This window comes from Rattus norvegicus, chromosome 1, assembly GCF_036323735.1.
Source record: "Rattus norvegicus strain BN/NHsdMcwi chromosome 1, GRCr8, whole genome shotgun sequence".
In the NCBI taxonomy this organism is placed as follows: Eukaryota; Metazoa; Chordata; class Mammalia; order Rodentia; family Muridae; genus Rattus; species Rattus norvegicus.
In genome coordinates this window covers 143,690,917-143,708,507 of record NC_086019.1, presented here as the reverse complement: position 1 = coordinate 143,708,507, position 17,591 = coordinate 143,690,917, and the positions used below count along the sequence as shown (strand labels likewise).

General features: G+C 52.0%; 2 protein-coding genes across 4 annotated transcripts; both read left to right on the top strand.

Annotated features, from left to right (window-relative positions):
- The first annotated feature begins 556 nt into the window (after positions 1–556).
- On the top strand, positions 557–2,517 carry Shisal3 (shisa like 3). Its single transcript, XM_039101054.2, has 3 exons — positions 557–1,518; positions 1,695–1,905; positions 2,334–2,517. Exons 1-3 carry the CDS (start codon positions 1,422–1,424, stop codon positions 2,515–2,517), a joined length of 492 nt encoding a protein of 163 aa, XP_038956982.1. The 5' UTR covers positions 557–1,421.
- A 46-nt stretch (positions 2,518–2,563) lies between these two features.
- Positions 2,564–17,325, top strand: Unc45a (unc-45 myosin chaperone A). Of its 3 annotated transcripts, none has more exons than XM_006229432.5 (20): positions 2,564–2,737; positions 2,934–3,095; positions 3,304–3,340; positions 3,636–3,811; positions 5,929–6,021; positions 6,487–6,654; positions 8,062–8,230; positions 8,935–9,105; positions 9,820–9,991; positions 11,207–11,507; positions 12,645–12,739; positions 13,308–13,449; positions 13,763–13,903; positions 14,095–14,222; positions 14,399–14,465; positions 14,830–14,943; positions 15,155–15,270; positions 16,177–16,294; positions 16,400–16,555; positions 16,718–17,325. In XM_006229432.5, exons 1-20 carry the CDS (start codon positions 2,732–2,734, stop codon positions 16,973–16,975), a joined length of 2,790 nt encoding a protein of 929 aa, XP_006229494.1. In that variant the 5' UTR covers positions 2,564–2,731; the 3' UTR covers positions 16,976–17,325.
- The last annotated feature ends 266 nt before the right edge of the window (positions 17,326–17,591 follow it).

The window sequence follows — 17,591 nt, the reverse complement described above, 5'->3', positions numbered from 1 at the left end:
AGGAGTCTCCTGTTTCCACCTCCCCAGCACAACAGTCATAGGTCGCCACCCCCAGCTTTTTACCCGGCTGTTGCATTAATCTGAATGCAAGTCTTTATTCTTGTGCATCAAGCACCTTATCCACTGAGCCATCATTCCAGTCCCCATGGAGGTTTTTTAAAGGCTGAGATCCTGGATATAGAAAACAGTTTTTCAACAATCACAGCGGCTTGGTGCTCTGGTCTCTGCTCCAGGTTCAAGGACATAGTATCCTGGCTCTCGGAAAACAGAGACAAAATCAGAAACGATGGTTTCACAGAGTGCTGTGTGTATAGAGCTGGAAGGCACAGGTGGCCGTGGGCCCGTGAGGAAAGCCCATTTTATCTAGACTGGGAGGCAGAGGCAGCTTCTTCCATGAGAAAAAGGCCATCTACAACCTGGCAAGGCCCAGAACGTTTTCAAAGTGCTTCAGACATAGTTCTCCCCACAGGGTCAGTCTCTGTTACCATGAGCATCTAAACCTAACATCTTGGTCCTAACAATGCTAGGATTTGACCTTCTGGAGAATTGGATCTTGTTCAGTTGCTTCAGATTTGGGCTCCTGGGAGGCAGCATGGTTTCTATAGAAACTGTTTACATTAATCTCTTGAACCATAAGGGAGCCTGCTTCAGTCTCCAGACCTCTGCTTTGGGCCCCTGAGGTAATGAGTCTTGTCCCCGCTGTTTCAGGAACATAATGTCACCTAGCTTTGGTAAGCACTGGAATAATCCTTCACTCTTTATTGGCCGCCAAGCTTTGGATCTTCTGGAGAAATCCCGTCTTAGTGTCAGCAGCTCTGAAGTATGAGGGATAAGCAAGATGTTGGAGTCTCCCTGACGGGTTCTGAGAAATGGAGATAGCTAGCTAGCTGCTAAGGGTATTCCAACCAGGCAGGTAGCTTTTGTGTCTGTGCTGGTGGCTGGGGAGATAAGGCTCAGGGGAAGCTTCATGACAGGACTCTCCAGCAGGCTTGGTGGTTGCCATGTCACAGAGGTTCCGGAGGGATGCCCCACAGGCCGAACAGAGGTTTCTAGGGATTAAAATGGAATAGCCAGTATTCCCGAGGCGTCCATAGCAGCCTAGAAGTTGAGGGATGGGTAGACAGAAACACATTTGGCTTTACGTGTTCGTTTCTTTTCTTTCTCCCTTGGCATTCCTTTCCTCCTTTCTGCTTAGGAAATTTGGAGCCAGTTTGTAGGCAGTTTGGAGCCAAAGGCCTCACATTTCCCAGCTGATGATAGGCCCTAATCACTCTCATCTTCCTACAAGCCTGTAACAGAGGAGTTTCCACTTCTGGGAATCTTGGTACTTTAATGTCAGGTTCCTTACTGTCTGTAGCCAAGGCTTAGAACCCATACTGGATTCCCATACTGGACTACAACTGAGGTGGAGGTGACTTCTCATGGGCCTCCAGAGGAATCCAGGGCTTCTGCTGACAGGCCTGTGTGTGGGACTGCTTTTCAGTTGGATGAACCTCGCTCAGCCAACCGACCTCTCAGGTATACTTTCCCTATCCTCTGAGGGTGATTTGGGGAATTGGGAGAGCTGCCAGTGGTGGGTGGAGAGAGCCTCCTCTTCTCTTCTGTTAGGGACTTGGACCCCATTTTGCACTTTGAACAGGGTGCCAGGGATGTGGGTAACCTCCCTTCTCTATAGACGTCTTGCTTCTCTCCAGCACTGGCTCACCACCCCCATTTGTGTCAGACTACACGGGATGCCGAAGGCCGCCACTACCCTGGTTTTTTCTGTCCTCGCCTCTCTGATACTCCCGAGGAAGCCTACTGTTGCCACCTGCAGGCTGCTGGGGGTTCCTGCTGTACCCTGGATGAATTTGAGGCCCTGTACCAAGTAAACTTGTCTACTCTTCAGCCCCCACCCATCCTCAGGTAAGAACTCTAGCCCCCAGATTCACAGAACACTGACAGGGCGCTTCAGTGTTTTGGGCTCTGTCCTTGAATTCTGCGTTGGGAGACTTGTAGCTTCCAGACTAGTGGAGAGGAAGTCACCTAAATCATAATTACAAACAATACTGTAAAAATTGAAAACGAAGTAACGGAAGCTGCTTTATGTCCTAAGGGGTTTGGACGGTGTTAATAAAGAGGATCTTGTAGTCCATGGACACATTGTAGTAGGGGGTTTAATTCTGAATCTAGCCGTGTTCGTCTTCAAGGTATTGCGAGCTCCCAAATTTGTTTGCAAAATATGCGCACATAGTCTATATTTATCCCGCGCTTTCTCGGGACTCTTGGCTCTGTAAACCCTGACTTGTACAGTGCAGCCAGTGTACAATTTTGATTCTCTCCTCTCTCCCTAGAGGCCCAGGCCCGCTCTTAGCACTGGGCATCTACAGTCTACTGTTGATGGCATTGATGACTGCAGATTTCGTGCACTTCTGCCGTGGTCCGGGACGGAGAGAAAGGCAAAACTCCCGCGGCCGCCGCCTTTCCTTTCGGGCCTCTGCCGCGCGCCCCCTACAGGTCCCAGTGGGAACAGACTAAGACGCTCGGGAAGCATCCTTGACCGTGCGCCTGCGCCCGCGCCTGCGCAACGCGGCCGAGTACCCTGCCCTTGCAACCTCTTCTTGGCCTCGCCTTCTTTGGCGTAACCCTGACGCATTGCTGGGGCGGGGCAGTCACCGGCATCTTCCGGAGCCCAGGGCTACCTTAGCTCCAGTGACTGTGCCTGCACCGGCTCTTGGAGCTCAGCTTCGTGATGACTGTGAGTGGTCCGGGGACCCCCGAGCCCCGACCTTCCGACCCCGGGGTGCGTACTGATTCTCCTGCGACATCTCCCCTTCGCACATGCGCCTTCGTACCTGGACTCCGTCACTTCTTTCTAGCCCTATATGGGACTCTGCCCGGACCCGGCTCCTCTTCCAACCGCGCTGCTCTGCTCACCGTCTTTCTCTCCATAGGCCAGCTCAGCCGAGGAGCTGCGGAAGGAGGGCAACGAGCTGTTCAAATGCGGGGATTACGAGGGCGCCTTGACCGCCTACACCCAGGCCCTGAGTCTTGGCGCGACACCCCAGGACCAGGCTATTTTGCACCGAAACCGGGCTGCTTGCCACCTCAAGCTGGTGAGGGGGTCGGGTTGCTCTAACCTGGTTCTACCTGTGCCTGGGATTGTCCATAGCCGCTGCTGTGCGCAGCAGCTGGGCATTTTCTAGCCACCCACAATTGCCAGTGGTCTTTAGGCATGGGTGGTGAGGGATCAGGTGGCTCAGTAAAACAGGGGTGTCGTTGCCACTCGATTAGTTCCTCTCAGGCTCCTGATCTTTCTTACAGGAAGATTACAGCAAAGCAGAATCAGAGGCATCTAAAGGTAGGGGGGTGTGGGCCCTCGTACGGAGCAATGGGTTTTCTGTGGTGGGCAAGGACTCTGGGACCACCGAGCCATCCCTTTCTCCTCCTTTGGTCCCAGACACTCGTCTTTCTACTTGCTTTCCCACTTCTTCGGCCTTTCCTTTTCTGCAGCTGCCCTCACCTTTTCTGAGGCTGAAGCACAGAGCTCCACATTCGTACCCCTATCTTCCTTTGGCCCTCAAGATCTATCCTTACTGCTCTTGCCTGGAGACGGTGGCCTCATGGGTGCTGATAGAGCTCCTGTTTGTGCTCAGCCATTGAAAAGGACGGTGGGGATGTCAAAGCACTTTATCGACGAAGCCAAGCCCTAGAGAAGCTGGGCCGCCTGGACCAGGCTGTCCTTGACCTGAAGAGATGTGTGAGCCTAGAACCCAAGAACAAAGTTTTCCAGGAGTCCCTGAGGAACATTGGGGGCCAGATTCAGGAGAAGGTATGTGAAGAGCCAAGAGAAGTTGGGGACTTCCTGGGTCTGGGTCAAGGATATAGACACAGTGCTCCAGACGGGAGCTACTGGTAACAAACACACATTAATAATGCTTGAAGTGGGGGCTGGGGATTTAGCTCAGTGGTAGAGCACTTACCTAGGAAGCGCAAGGCCCTGGGTTCGGTCCCCAGCTCCGAAAAAAAGAACCAAAAAAATAATAATAATAATGCTTGAAGTGTGGTTCTTCGGTGTATGTATACGTTTGTACTTGGCAAAGAATGAGGCAGGTAGGTGGTGTGGATGTGGGTGTGTGGGCTCTTACAGTACCTGGGGAAAGTAGGAATTGATTTGGCTCCATAAGGCCGAAGTACATTAGCATATCAAAGCTGTAAAGAAACAGGTGATGATCTAGTTAGCCTTAGACTCACTACGTGGCCAAAGCTGGCCTCGAACCCCTGATTCTCTTGCTTCCAAAAACATTTTTATTTTTACTTTTTTTAGACAGGGTTTCACGCAACCTAGGCTAGTCCTGGACTTGCTGCATGGCTGTGGATGGCCTTAACTTCCTACCTACACCTCCCAAGTGTTGGAGTTTCAGATGTCTGACTTTTTTTTTTTTTTTTCCTTCGGAGCTGGGGACCGAACCCAGGGCCTTGCGCTTCCTAGGCAAGTGCTCTACCACTGAGCCAAATCCCCAACCCCCAGATGTCTGACTTTTATTTCAGTTTTGTTTATAGTAAGAGAGACTTGGGACTTGCCTGTATACTCAGCAAGGAGAGAACAAAACTAAACAGACTAGGTCAGTGCTGTTTCTGAGAAATGATCGTGTGTGACCAGACAGGGCTCTGCTGATTGGTAAACGGAAAAGCAAGATATGTGGTATTACATATAGGAACGCACTCTGTCGCTGACTTAAGGACCCAAATAATATGTCATGTCTGGGAACATTTGGGTGCATCTGTGTAAGTCCGATGAAAAATACTAACATTTTACAATAAAAGCCGGGCGGTGGTGCACACCTTTAATCCCAGCACTTGGGAGGCAGAGGCAAGCAGACCTCTGGGTTAAAGGCCAGCCTGGTCTACAGAATGAGTTCCAGGACAGCCAGAGCTACATAGTGAGACTCTGACTTAAAAAAACAAACAATAAAAATAAAGGCCTGTTAAAAATGTACACCAGGCCAGTGGGGTGGTACACACCTTTAATATCCCAGAGGCAGAGAAAGGCAGATGTCTGTGAATTTGAGACCAGCCTGATTTACAAAGTGCATTCTAGGGCAGCCAGGACTGTTTCACAGAGAAACCCTGTTGTGAAAAAAAACCAACAACAAACTGTCCACTAAAGGCCAAACCTGGTGGGTGGTGCATACCTTTAATCACAGCACTCAGGAGCAGAAGCAGACAGATCTTTGTGAGTTCAAGACCAGCCTGGGCTACATTTAAAAAAAAAGAAAAGTGTGTGTGTGTGTGTGTGTGTGTGTGTGTGTGTGTTTATTAAAATGGTTCAAGACCAGCCTGGGCTGTATTTTAAAAAACAAGAAAAAAGAGAATGAGTGTTTGTATGTGTGTGTTGTGTTTATGAAAATGGTAATATTAGAAGAATGGGGTTAAAGAGGTTTTCCAAAAAATACCTTGCTTTAACACACACACACACACACACACACACACACACACGCACGCACGCACGCACGCACGCACGCACGCACACACACACACACACACACAGCATCAACAGGAGTGTTAGCAGCTACCTCATAACCTTCCGGCCTCTTGTAAGTGACTGTCAAGTGCAGTGCAATAGCAGCATGTCCATTAGGCTGCTGTAGTATGATGGCCGGCATTTGCTGGGAGCTGGTTTCCTTGCAGCTAACAAATGCCTTCCATCTGAAGGCACTTCCTTTGGCATCAGCAAGCCCTCGTGCCCAAGCAGGGCGTAGTTCAGAGAGGGCCCTGGGAAGTTTAGGAGGAGATGCCTGGCAAGTCTCTTCCTGCCTGTCATGGTTGCTAGCTGTTGGCCCTGAGCTCTGAGCCTCCCAGAAGAGGGAGCCAGGGAGAACTCCTAGGAAATAGGACATGTCTGACGAAGACGGGTGATTTATTCTGTGCTCTGTTGCTCTGTCGTAGGTGCGGTACATGTCCTCCACAGATGCCAAAGTGGAACAGATGTTTCAGATACTGTTGGACCCCAAAGAGAAAGGCACAGAGAAGAAGCAGAAGGTATGGGTCCTGGAGTGGGCCACTAGAGCTCTTGCACATCCTTCTGTGCTCAGTGGTGTGGGCCTCTGGTGTCCTGCTGACCTGCTCTGTTGTAGGCTGAACCTTGAGGCATGCCTCCTGCATAGAAGCTCGTGAGTCCTTAATGTGAAGCAAGGAAAGGGAACTGGTGTTCACAGAGCACCTTGGTGGCCACCCTGGAGCCAGGATCTGGCACACAATGTGACTGAGATGCTGTCTTTGCTCTTGAAGCCCTGCTAGGGATTCCACTCTAGCCATCACTCAGGAGAGCAAGCTCTCCAGTCTACTTGAAGAGAGGGAAGCTGCAGTTCCAAGAGGTTGAATTTATAGCTACCACCTCTTGGATGCTAAGGGGAATCTTTGAGGTCTAGAGCTCAGGGCCTTTCTGCTCACCCTGCCTTTGGAGATATGTTGTGTCAACATTAGAATGTACTTCCTCTGGTATAGGCTTCTCAGAACCTTGTGGTACTGGCCCGAGAGGATGCTGGAGCCGAGAAGATCTTCCGGAGCAATGGGGTTCAGCTTTTGCAGCGCCTACTGGACACGGGAGAGACTGACCTCATGCTGGCAGCCCTGCGCACACTGGTCGGCATTTGCTCTGAGCACCAGTCTCGGGTATGTGGTGTGGAGAGGACCAGTTACTGCTTCCGTCTGTGTGTCTGTCTGTCTACTAATGTCTGCGCTTTCATTCCTCATCTTGTTCCAAAACCAGCTTAAAGCACAGACAGATCCAGAGTGACACAGACACAACCAGAAGGGAAAAATAAAAAGGACAGAAAAGACCCCCACACATAGGGTGGAGTAGGAACAGAAAGGACAAACAGCCCTGTTACACCTTGAGCGTTTTCCTGAAGACAGTCCACAGGGACACCTGGTCACTGCCCCACTCAACGCTGTTCAGAAAGGGGTGTTGAATGTGCTCTAAAGGGCTGACTCCTTTATCTCCAGAGAGGAGAGATGTCAGTGATGTCACCAGCAGCATCTCCCCTTAGTTCTAGTGACCCGATTAGCAGCATGGACTGTTGTCTGGTGTGGACAGTACGGCAAGGATAGCCTTGCTTCTGGACCAGGAAAGTCCATGGCCCCAGCTCTTGCCTGTGCTGGCTGGACCCAGGAGATAGGAACTTGGCCTCTGGTTCATCAGTATGTTTTTATGTATATATACGTGCTTATTTAGAGTCAGGGTCGTCTTCTGTAGTCTAGGCTGTCTTCAATTCATGTTCCCTCTGGGATCACAGCATGTACTGCCATGCTGGGCTCCTTGATTGCTTTTAGAGGAAGCTCCAGTTCCAAGAAGGGTAGATTTGGATGTAGTCGATGAAATCCCTTGAGGCCAAGCCTGGGCTATCCTTTGACTAGTCCAACCGTGACACCCCATAGCATCCTCTAGCTCCCAGAGGTCTATGTGAGCTGAGACGAACCCATTAGACCTCCTGGGCTCTCTGGCTTACAAGAGCGATGACTAGGCCTTGCGGATCTGCCCATGCATGTTCACACCCTCAAGCGCATGCAGACCTTAGTGCTGGGGTTGGGAAGGAACTGGCATCAGTCAGGAAGCTCTATTAAGGTGTGCCTTCTTCTGGAGGAGACATGAGACCGAGTAGTCACTCTTGGGGCTTGTCTTCTCTCAAGCGTCAGTGAGCCGAGGTGGATGGGGATTCTGGAATTTCTCCTCCTCTTCTTCCTCCTATCTCTTCCTCCTTGTTTTCAGACACTGGATATGTGGCTTGGCTGTCCTAGAACTGACTGCTATCCAGCCTCTGTCTGGGATTGCAGGTGATGCCACCACAACCAAATGAGATGCTTTCCTTTGACCCGCCCAGCCAGGAAGCATGGCATGACCCCAGGTCATACCTGCATGGCCCCAGGTTATAACCATTAGACACACCTACTTTCCTTGGAGCTGGCCCTTCCACCCAGGTGTTTACTCACTTTCTGACCATACTCACTAACTCACCATTAGGAATCACCGTGGCTGCCCCTTACCAACCAGAGCCTCTGTCTGACTCTTTCCCTCCTTAGACAGTGGCGACCCTGAGTGTCCTAGGAACTCGGAGAGTCGTCTCCATCCTGGGTGTGGAAAACCAGGCTGTGTCGCTGGCAGCCTGCCACCTGCTGCAGGTTATGTTTGATGCCCTCAAGGAAGGCGTCAAGAAAGGCTTCCGAGGCAAAGAAGGTGCCATTATCGTGGGTGAGTGGAAGCCGGTCTGGTCCCTTGGATGGTAGTGTTGTGGATGCGGATGAGGCTGAACCCAGTCAGCCAGTTTCTCAGGGTGAGATACGCAGTTCCAGGTTGTTCTGAAATGTGGCTTAGTGGTGATATTGTACTCTAAATTCTTTCGTTTTGTTTTGCCGAGAACATGCTGGTTTAGGGCTTGCCAGGTAGCACATAGGCTCTCAGTCCTCTGGCCTCAGCCTCCCAAGTGCTGACATCATAGGTCTGAGGCCCCATACCCAGCTTTTCCTCTGGGATCTAATAGCCAGGGTGCTTGAGGAGAGGTAGGCTCAGCTCAGAGCCCAGGAGGGAATCCTCCTTTGCCTGAGTCTCTCTGACTCTTGGGGAGTTCAGCAGTTACACAGGGCTGGGTCACTGTAGAGCCCAGTAATGTACCTCGCTCTGTTGTGCTGTTTTGCTTTTTTTTTTTAATTTTTATTTATTTATTTTATGTGAGTATACTGTAGCTGTCTTCAGACACTCCAGAAGATGGTATCAGATCCCATTACAGATGGTTGTGAGTCACCATGTGGTTGCTGGGAATTGAACTCGGGACCTCTGGAAAAGCAGTCAGTGCTCTTAACTGCTGAGCCATCTCTGCAGCCCTGTGCTGTTTTGTTCTGCAGAAGACTGAACCCGTTATGTCACAGGCATTGATCACTAATGTGTATTGTTGCCAGATCCTGCCCGGGAGCTGAAGGTTCTCATCAGTAACCTCTTGGAGCTTCTGACTGAGATAGGGGTCTCTGGCCAAGGCCGGGACAATGCCCTGACCCTCCTCATTAAAATGGTACCTCGGAAGTCACCGAAAGATCCCAACAACAGCCTCACACTCTGGGTCATTGATCAAGGTAAGTGGTGCGGTTTAGAAAAACCTGCTTGGGTGTCTGAGGCCTGCTTCTCTGTACAACTGACAAGAAAAGTAATCACACACAGCCATGAGTTATCCTGAGCTGCCCTCCTGTAGCCCGTGTAACCCCTGCGAGACCCTCCAGTTGCGTGTATGTGTGTCATGAATGTGTGTACGTTGGACAGTCCTGAAGAGTGTGTGTGTGTGTGTGTGTGTGTGTGTGTGTGTGTGTGTGTGTGTTCAAATGCCATGACCCTAGTGAAAGTCAAGATAGCCAAGCCAAGGTTGATTTTCTCCTCCTACCATGTGGGGCCGGGGGATTGAAATCAGGTCAGTCAGACTTGGCAGCAAGCACCTTTATCTGCTGAGCCATCTCACTGGCCCATTTGAAGTTTTTCTTAGTGCTTAGCTGTCATTGCTACACTTGGAGGAAGAAGACGGCTAAGTCATAATGTAGTAGGGTACACTTCTCACTTTCCAAAATGATAAGTAAGAGATAAGGAAGAAAGGACTCGGGAAGGCCCTGCCCGGCAGCCCTCTGCAGTGGTCCATGGAGCCTGCTTCTGTTTCCTCCATGGATTCACACTGTCATGCTCTGTTTGAACTCTGACCTCCCTGACTGAGAGGTGGCCTTGCTTTTCTCTGCATGTCCTGGGCTGTCTCCCTTTAGGGGTTGGCACCAGTGCTCTACTGTCTCCCTGGGGTATCTTTCCAGGTCTGAAAAAGATTCTGGAGGTGGGGGGCTCTGTGCCGGAGGCCGCCGGGGAGCTCACGGTGACCGCAAACAGCCGCATGAGTGCCTCCATCCTCCTCAGCAAGCTGTTTGATGACCTAAAGTGCGATGCTGAGCGGGAGAACTTCCACCGACTCTGTGAGAACTACATCAGGTGAGGGAGCATGCGGCTCTCCCGTTGCTGCGGCTGCCAGCGAGAAAGCATGGAGGGCAATCCTAAGGGAGGACTAGGAAGCTAAAGTGATCCCCAACACCCCCACCTCAGTGCTTAGTTACTTTTCTTTCTTTTTTTTTTTTTTTCTTTCTTTTTTTTTTTTTTCGGAGCTGGGGATCAAACCCAGGGCCTTGCGCTTGCTAGGCAAGCGCTCTACCACTGAGCTAAATCCCCAACCCCTTAGTTACTTTTCTATTGCTGTGAAGAGACAACGTGACCAGGGTAGCCTATAAAAGCATCTATTAGGGGCTTAACAGTTTCAGAGGGTGATTAGAATTTATAACCATCATTGCAGAGAGTTTGACAGCCAGCAGGCAGGCATGGAGAGAGAGAGAGAGAGAGAGAGAGAGAGAGAGAGAGAGAGAGAGAAGAGAGAGACAGAGACAGACAGAGAGACAGAGACAGGGATAGAGAAACAGAGAACAGAGACACAGAGAGTCCACTAATTTGGAAGAATTTGGAAGGAGTGGGCTTTGCAACCTCAAAGCTCATCCTCAGTACCACACCTTCTCCAACAAGGCCACACCTCCTAATCCTTCCCAAAGAGTTCCACCAACTACAGACCAAACATTCAAATTTATGAGTTTATGGGAGACATTCATTCAAAACAACCAACTTATTTTAAGAGGAAAGTCTCACTATGTAGCCCAGGCTGGCCTAGAACTCCTGGGCTCCAGAGTAGCCAGGACATGGAGTTGTATGTGCCAGTGCGCCCAGCTCAAAACCTACTCTTGTTCTAAAGTGACTACACCAGGAAAACTGCAGCAGATGTGTCACGCATGACACATAAGCCAAACACTTAGCTGGATTTCTTTTATAACCCAAGAACTAAACGTGACAGTCTACCCTTGAGGTATTGACAGCTGAGGAGAAGTGACTGACAATAAAAGCTTACAGTGGGATGATCTTAAGGGGTACAGGAAAGCAGTGTGTCTGAGAGTAAGCTTTGTTTGGTGGAGTGTCCCTACCTAGGCCTGAGTGGAGGGCAGTAGTGGAAGGTGGCGAGTGCTGTTGGGATGGTCAGGCTTCCTTTATTAGCTTCTCTTGCTGTTTCTGCCCATCTAGCACCAAGTGCCCCCCTACTGTAGGGGAGACAGGGAGAAGAGGCCCCTTGTGTGTGCTTTGACATGACAGCTATGACTCTGTGCCCCTCAGGAGCTGGTTTGAAGGCCAAGGGCTGGCCGGGAAGCTGCGAGCCATCCAGACAGTGTCCTGCCTTCTGCAGGGCCCATGTGACGCTGGCAACCGGGCCTTAGAGCTGAGCGGTGTCATGGAGAGTGTGATCGCTCTCTGCGCCTCAGAGCAGGAGGAAGAACAGCTGGTGGCAGTGGAAGCACTGATCCATGCAGCCGGCAAAGCCAAGCGAGCCTCATTTATCACTGCCAATGGCGTCGCGCTGCTCAAGGACCTGTACAAGGGCAGTGAGAGGGACAGCATCCGCATCAGAGCACTAGTGGTGAGATGGGAGGGGACTGGTCAGCTGGTGTCTGCTGGGGCAACTCGACACTGTAGGTGAAAGTCCACACAGGACCTCACTGGGGCTTCTGCCACTGAAGGGCTTATGATCATGTGGGAGGTGACCCAGGTACAGAGGATGTCTAGGAATGTATGGTGCCTCACACTGTTCTCTTGCTGGTTAAAAGGCCTATGGAGAAGCAGAAACTGTGTTTGGTCTTTCTGGGCATCCATGAGCCAGCTGTAGACATCACTGTGGGGTCTGGTTCTCCTCCTTGGGTACTGTTGTAGCTTACTCTCTATTGCCGTGACAAACACCATTAACAAAAACAACTTGGAGTGGAAGGCTTTCTTTCATGTTACAGCTTTCTTTGAAAGGGAGGCAGGGCGGGAACCTGGGGCAGGAACTGAAGCAGAGACCATTAAGGAGTGCTGGCTTACTAGCTTCTTCCACATGGTTTGCTCAGTTTGTTTTCTTGTACACCTCAGGACCACCTTCCAGAGATGGCACCTGGGCCTTACTACAGGCCGTCTGATGGAAGCCATTCCTCAACTGAGGTCCCTTGTTCCCAGACGACCCCAGCTTGTGTAAAGTTGACAAAGAACCCACCTAGCACAGACAGTTAGTCCAGGGTTTCTGTCTGGTGAGGATTTAGGACATGGCTCAAGTACAGGGCTTTTCTGTTTTCTTTTGAGCCAGGACTAGCTTATGTAGTCCAGACTGGCTCCAAACTCGTTATAAACCCGAGGCTGGCCTAAAACTTTTGATCATCCTGCCTTTACCTCCAAAGTCTGGGATTATGCGTATGAGCCACTATGTCTGGCCCAAAGTGCTTTTTATGACATGAAAGGGACAGAGTAAGACACAGTGTAGAGCGGGAATGAAGGTAGAAAGAACATAGCTCAGGATACTAGGTGTCAGTTTCGACCAGTCACTGTGTCCTATGCCCACCTCGGTAGGTGGCTGCTGACCAACACTCCCTGTATCTGTCACCTGTGGAGAGGCTGATTAATTCATGTTAGTGGTCTTCCCAGAGCAATGACAGAGGGCCTTGGAGAGATCCAAAGCCTGGTGAGAGAGCCAGGCTGTGGTCTCCATCCTAGGCACCAACCAACTGGCCTTGTCCTCTTCCTCCAGGGACTCTGTAAGCTCGGATCAGCTGGAGGGACTGACTTTAGCATGAAGCAGTTTGCTGAAGGCTCTACTCTCAAACTGGCCAAGCAGTGCCGAAAGTGAGTCGTATTTCTCCATTTCTGGACAGACCTTAAGAGAGGGGGTGGAACTGTAGAGATGCTCAGTGGGTGCGACGGTGAGGGCCTGAGTGTGAACCCCAAGCACCTTATTCAAAAGCTGGGTGTGGTTGCCCACGTACCTGTCACACCTCTGCTGTGGTGGGCAGAGACAGAAGGACCCTAGGGGTTTGCTGACTGCTAGCCTAACTTCAGCTCCCAAGTGAACTGACATCATCCTCTGGTGTGCATATGTGCATATGGAAGATGGAACTCCTTTGTTTCCTGCTATCCATCCCAGGCAGGACCTGCTTTCCCTTAGACAAATCCTCCCAGATCCTCGCTCATAAGTGACAGTGTCAATGTCCAGGTTACCCCTTCTTTCTCCCACTTCTATTTGCTGTCCTATTTTGTTTTTTTGAGATAGGGTCTCACTAAACCCAAACCGGCCTAGAACTTGTGACCGTCCTGTCTCTGCCACCCGAGTGCTGAGATCACAGGCCTGTACCTGTACCATGGTTGGCTCCCACTTCATACCTCTGATCATACCCACGATCATACGTGTCCATAGGTGGCTATGCAATGACCAGATTGATGCGGGTACTCGGCGCTGGGCAGTGGAGGGCCTGGCGTACCTCACCTTTGACGCTGATGTGAAGGAAGAGTTTGTGGAGGACGAGGCTGCTCTGAAGGCCCTGTTCCAGCTCAGCAGGGTAGCTCTGGGGGTTCCTGCTCTCACCTAGGGGTGGGATCTAGGATGTGAGCTTACTGGGCTTTAGCAGGTTACCCATGTCCCTATGATCTTGGGAAGCAGAGCACTGCATTGTGTGGCTTCTGGAAGCACAGTTGCCCTGGAGGAGTTAGGAGCCGGGATTGTGAGCTCTGACTCTGGGGTTGGAGCAGGTCCCAGTCTTCCCCTAGGTTCTAGGTGAGGCTGTGGAGGGTGGCATGGAGGCCTGGCTCAGCTGCTCTGAGCTGGGCTGCTCTGCTGGGACCTCCCTGCTGAATGTCCCTCTCTCCCGGCAGTCTGAAGAGAGGTCGGTACTCTTTGCCGTAGGCTCGGCCCTGGTCAATTGCACCAACAGCTATGACTATGAGGAGCCTGACCCCAAGATGGTGGAGCTGGCTAAGTATGCCAAGCAGCACGTGCCTGAACAGCACCCCAAGGTGCGGGTCTGCAAGGAGGCCTGGGGCCAGGGGGGCAGCAGTTGAGCTGGGTGACCAGTCCTTAGCGAGGGGGGGTGGCTTTCCTTTAAGCTGATTATTTCCAACATGGTCCTCAGTGTCTTCTGTGAGGAAAGTACACATTTTCCTACCTAGCCAGCTAGGGCTCCCTCCCAGACTGCCTTCTCCCGCAGGACAAACCAAGCTTCGTGCGGGCTCGTGTGAAGAAGCTGCTGGCAGCGGGTGTGGTGTCAGCCATGACGTGTATGGTGAAGACGGAGAGCCCAGTGCTGACGAACTCCTGTAGGGAGCTACTCTCCAGGTAAGCCAGCCTGTGCCTCCTAACTCCTGCCTTGGCCTGCAGCTTGCCTCTTGGAGTGGGTGCTATGCTATGTGGGTTGGAGAGCACTCGACCGTCTTCCTTTGTTTGCTTAAGAATGAAATGCCTGTTTGCCAGAACCTTGGGCCATACCCATTCACCATGTCTCTTCCCTGCAGGGTCTTCCTGGCTTTGGTGGAAGAGGTGGAGGATCGAGGTACCGTGGTTGCCCAGGGAGGGGGCAAGGTAAGCTGGCTTCTGACTCCTTTCTGATCCTGAGCCATCCACCTATAAAGCATGACTCAGTGGCTCTGGCTTGGAGGACACTAATAGTGACCAGATGCTTCTGTGGACAGGCGCCCCAGAGTCCTTTGGGGCCATAAAGGTCCTGCGTTTGCCTCCTTTTCCCTCTTTGGCCCCGGGGCCCAGCACAACCCATGTTTAGTACCTAATAGGTGGTTGAGGAAGTGTGGGTGGTTTTAACGAGAGACCTCAGAATGAGGGAGAGTCTGAGCGGGAGTATTCTCAGGCCCATGGAAAGAATGAGAGGAAGGGTGCAGTCAGGATCGATGCTAGACTGGGCACTGACAGGGCTGGGGCTGTTTGATAGGCTCTGCTCCCGCTGGCCCTGGAGGGCACCGACGTCGGGCAGACGAAGGCAGCACAGGCTCTTGCTAAGCTCACCATCACCTCCAACCCAGAGATGACCTTTCCTGGTGAGCGGGTACGTGAATCCTTGCTCTGCCTGTGGCCCTCCTGTTCCTTCATTCTGCCCTGATGGCCCCCGTCCTGGTCTCCCTCTCATGACCAACAGGAAGTGGCGGTATTGCTGAGTCCTGGGGTAGAGGACAGTCACAGAGCCACTGTCTTGGGTGGGCTCCCTGCTGGGGGTCCCTGGAGTTGCATGAGCACTGATGTGTGGGGTTCTATCACAGATCTACGAAGTAGTCCGGCCCCTTGTCTCTCTGCTGCACCTCAGTTGCTCAGGACTGCAGAACTTTGAGGCCCTCATGGCCCTAACGAACCTGGCCGGGATCAGTGAGAGGCTTAGGTAAGGTCCTATGCAGCTTGGCACAGGGATTTGGGTGAGCCCCAGTTACTCACGCTGGAGTTTGGAAGACAGTTCCTGGTCATTCTGTGTGCCTCACAATGACTCCTCTGCCACATACAGAGGACACAGTCATGCCAGGGGTGGCAGGGTGAAGCGCTGGGGCCCTGACTCTGCCCACTACATCCTCCTCCTCTCCTCAGACTGCTGACACTCACTGGCTCACTCACCCTAAGAAAGTCTTTAAGTCATTCTGCCTCAGCTTCCACTCAGAGTTAGTTAGGTATCTAACTGTGGAGTAGTAGCATGGAGAGATGGCTGAGAAAATGCTTATAAAACCCTTCATCAGGCACAAGTGGTGGCTCATGCCAAGGGAGGAAGATTGGCTGTGAGTTCTAGGCCAGACTCCCCAACCTCTCCTGAAAGCCCTTAGTTCCTAGGTATCTGGCCCTGGCAGTAGTCACAGTGAATGTGTATTAGTTGTTAGTACTGTGACCTTGAACACATGACTCACCATGCGGCCCAGTTTCTGCTTTGGCTAAATAGAGACGGTAGCCACCACTATACATGGAGTAAGGTGAACATTAAGGAAGATAATTCAAGCCTGGGGCTATGATGAGCGTCAGGTGAAACAGTTCAGGCAGCTTGGGCAGGTTCAGAGCTCAGATGATTGATGTTTACCGAGCTATCTTCATAACCACCCTGCTTTGCTAAGTTCCAGGACGCTCAACACCCCCATGCTGTGTGTAGCCAGGCCAGAAGGCTAGAAAGCTCTGCAGTTCATAACCCACACAGGAAAGCCTGTGGGCACTGCTAGGGGAGCGCCTCAGCTCAGGGCACAGCCACCTGGGGTAGTGTGGTACAGGATGATATGGAGACTCTAGTCACGTGTGCCAACTTGTCCTGCAGACAGAAGATCCTGAAGGAGAAGGCCGTGCCCATGATTGAGGGCTACATGTTTGAGGAGCATGAGATGATCCGCCGGGCAGCTACAGAGTGCATGTGTAACTTAGCCATGAGCAAAGAGGTGAGGGTCGGTCCAGCTAGTCACCGTGACAGAGATGCCAGCGGCCCTGCACTTTGAGCACACTGTGGGCCGAGGTAGCAGGGTCCTCTCCCCGTCTGTTCGCAGGTACAGGATCTCTTCGAAGCCCAGGGCAACGACCGGTTGAAGCTGCTGGTGCTGTACAGCGGAGAAGATGATGAGCTTCTGCGGAGGGCTGCTGCCGGTGGCCTGGCCATGCTCACCTCCATGCGGCCCTCACTCTGCAGCCGTATCCCACAAGTGGTTAGTTGCCTGTTCTTGTGGGGGGCATGGAGGAGGGTGAGGGAACTAGCAGTTCCTCACATGGTAGCATCGCTCTTCTGTTGGGGAGCTCCCAGGGTACAGATGTGTTTTCTGCCAGAGTCGAGCCTGTTGCTAGGTCTTCACACCCACCATTCCCTACAGACCACGCACTGGCTGGAGATCCTGCAGGCCCTGCTTCTGAGCCCCAATCCGGAGCTGCAGCACCGGGGCACTGTCGTGGTGCTGAACATGATGGAGTCCTCGAAGGAGATCGCCAGCACCCTGATGGAGAGCGAGGTCCTGGAGATCCTGTCAGTGTTGGCCAAGGGCGAGGAGAGCCCAGTCACCAGGGCTGCTGCAGCCTGTCTGGAGAAAGCCGTGGAATATAGACTTATCCAACCCAACCAGGATGGGGAGTGAGGTTCTGCCCTGGACCCACAGCTCATGTGTCTGCTACCCATCACAGCTCTGAGAGTCAGGATAGAAGCAGCGTGGCCAACAGGACTGGGATGCTGGACACTGGCCTTCCTCCCCAGCTGCACTTTGGTGTTCTCTATCCTGGGGACACGCACCACACAGCCCTGCCCTGCCAGCACTCAGAAGGGCCCTGTCTGTACTGTAGAGAGCTGGGAATGGGGAGCACGCATCCCATTCAAGTCTGTGGATTATGGGCATCAAGAAGGAAGGGCACAGTAGCATCCTCACAAGCCGGGAGCATCACCAGAGCCTGCCAGCAGGCTAGTCCCTCTAATAAATCATGTGGAACTAAAGCTCAAGTTTGTTGTGTAGGCGGGGCTGCTGAGGGTGGGACGCTCTGGAGCTGCAGCCTAGTGTGCTTCCCCTGTAAGGAAAGGAAGCCAGTGGGCACATGGAGAATCTGTAGACAAGGCCTTAATATGGGTAAGTCAGGCTGGCTTCAAACTGACGATCCTTTCTCAGCCCTTAAGAGTAGTGCGGGGCTGGAGAGATGGCTCAGTGGTTAAGAGCACTGACTGCTCTTCCAGAGGACCTGAGTTCAAATCCCAGCAACCACATG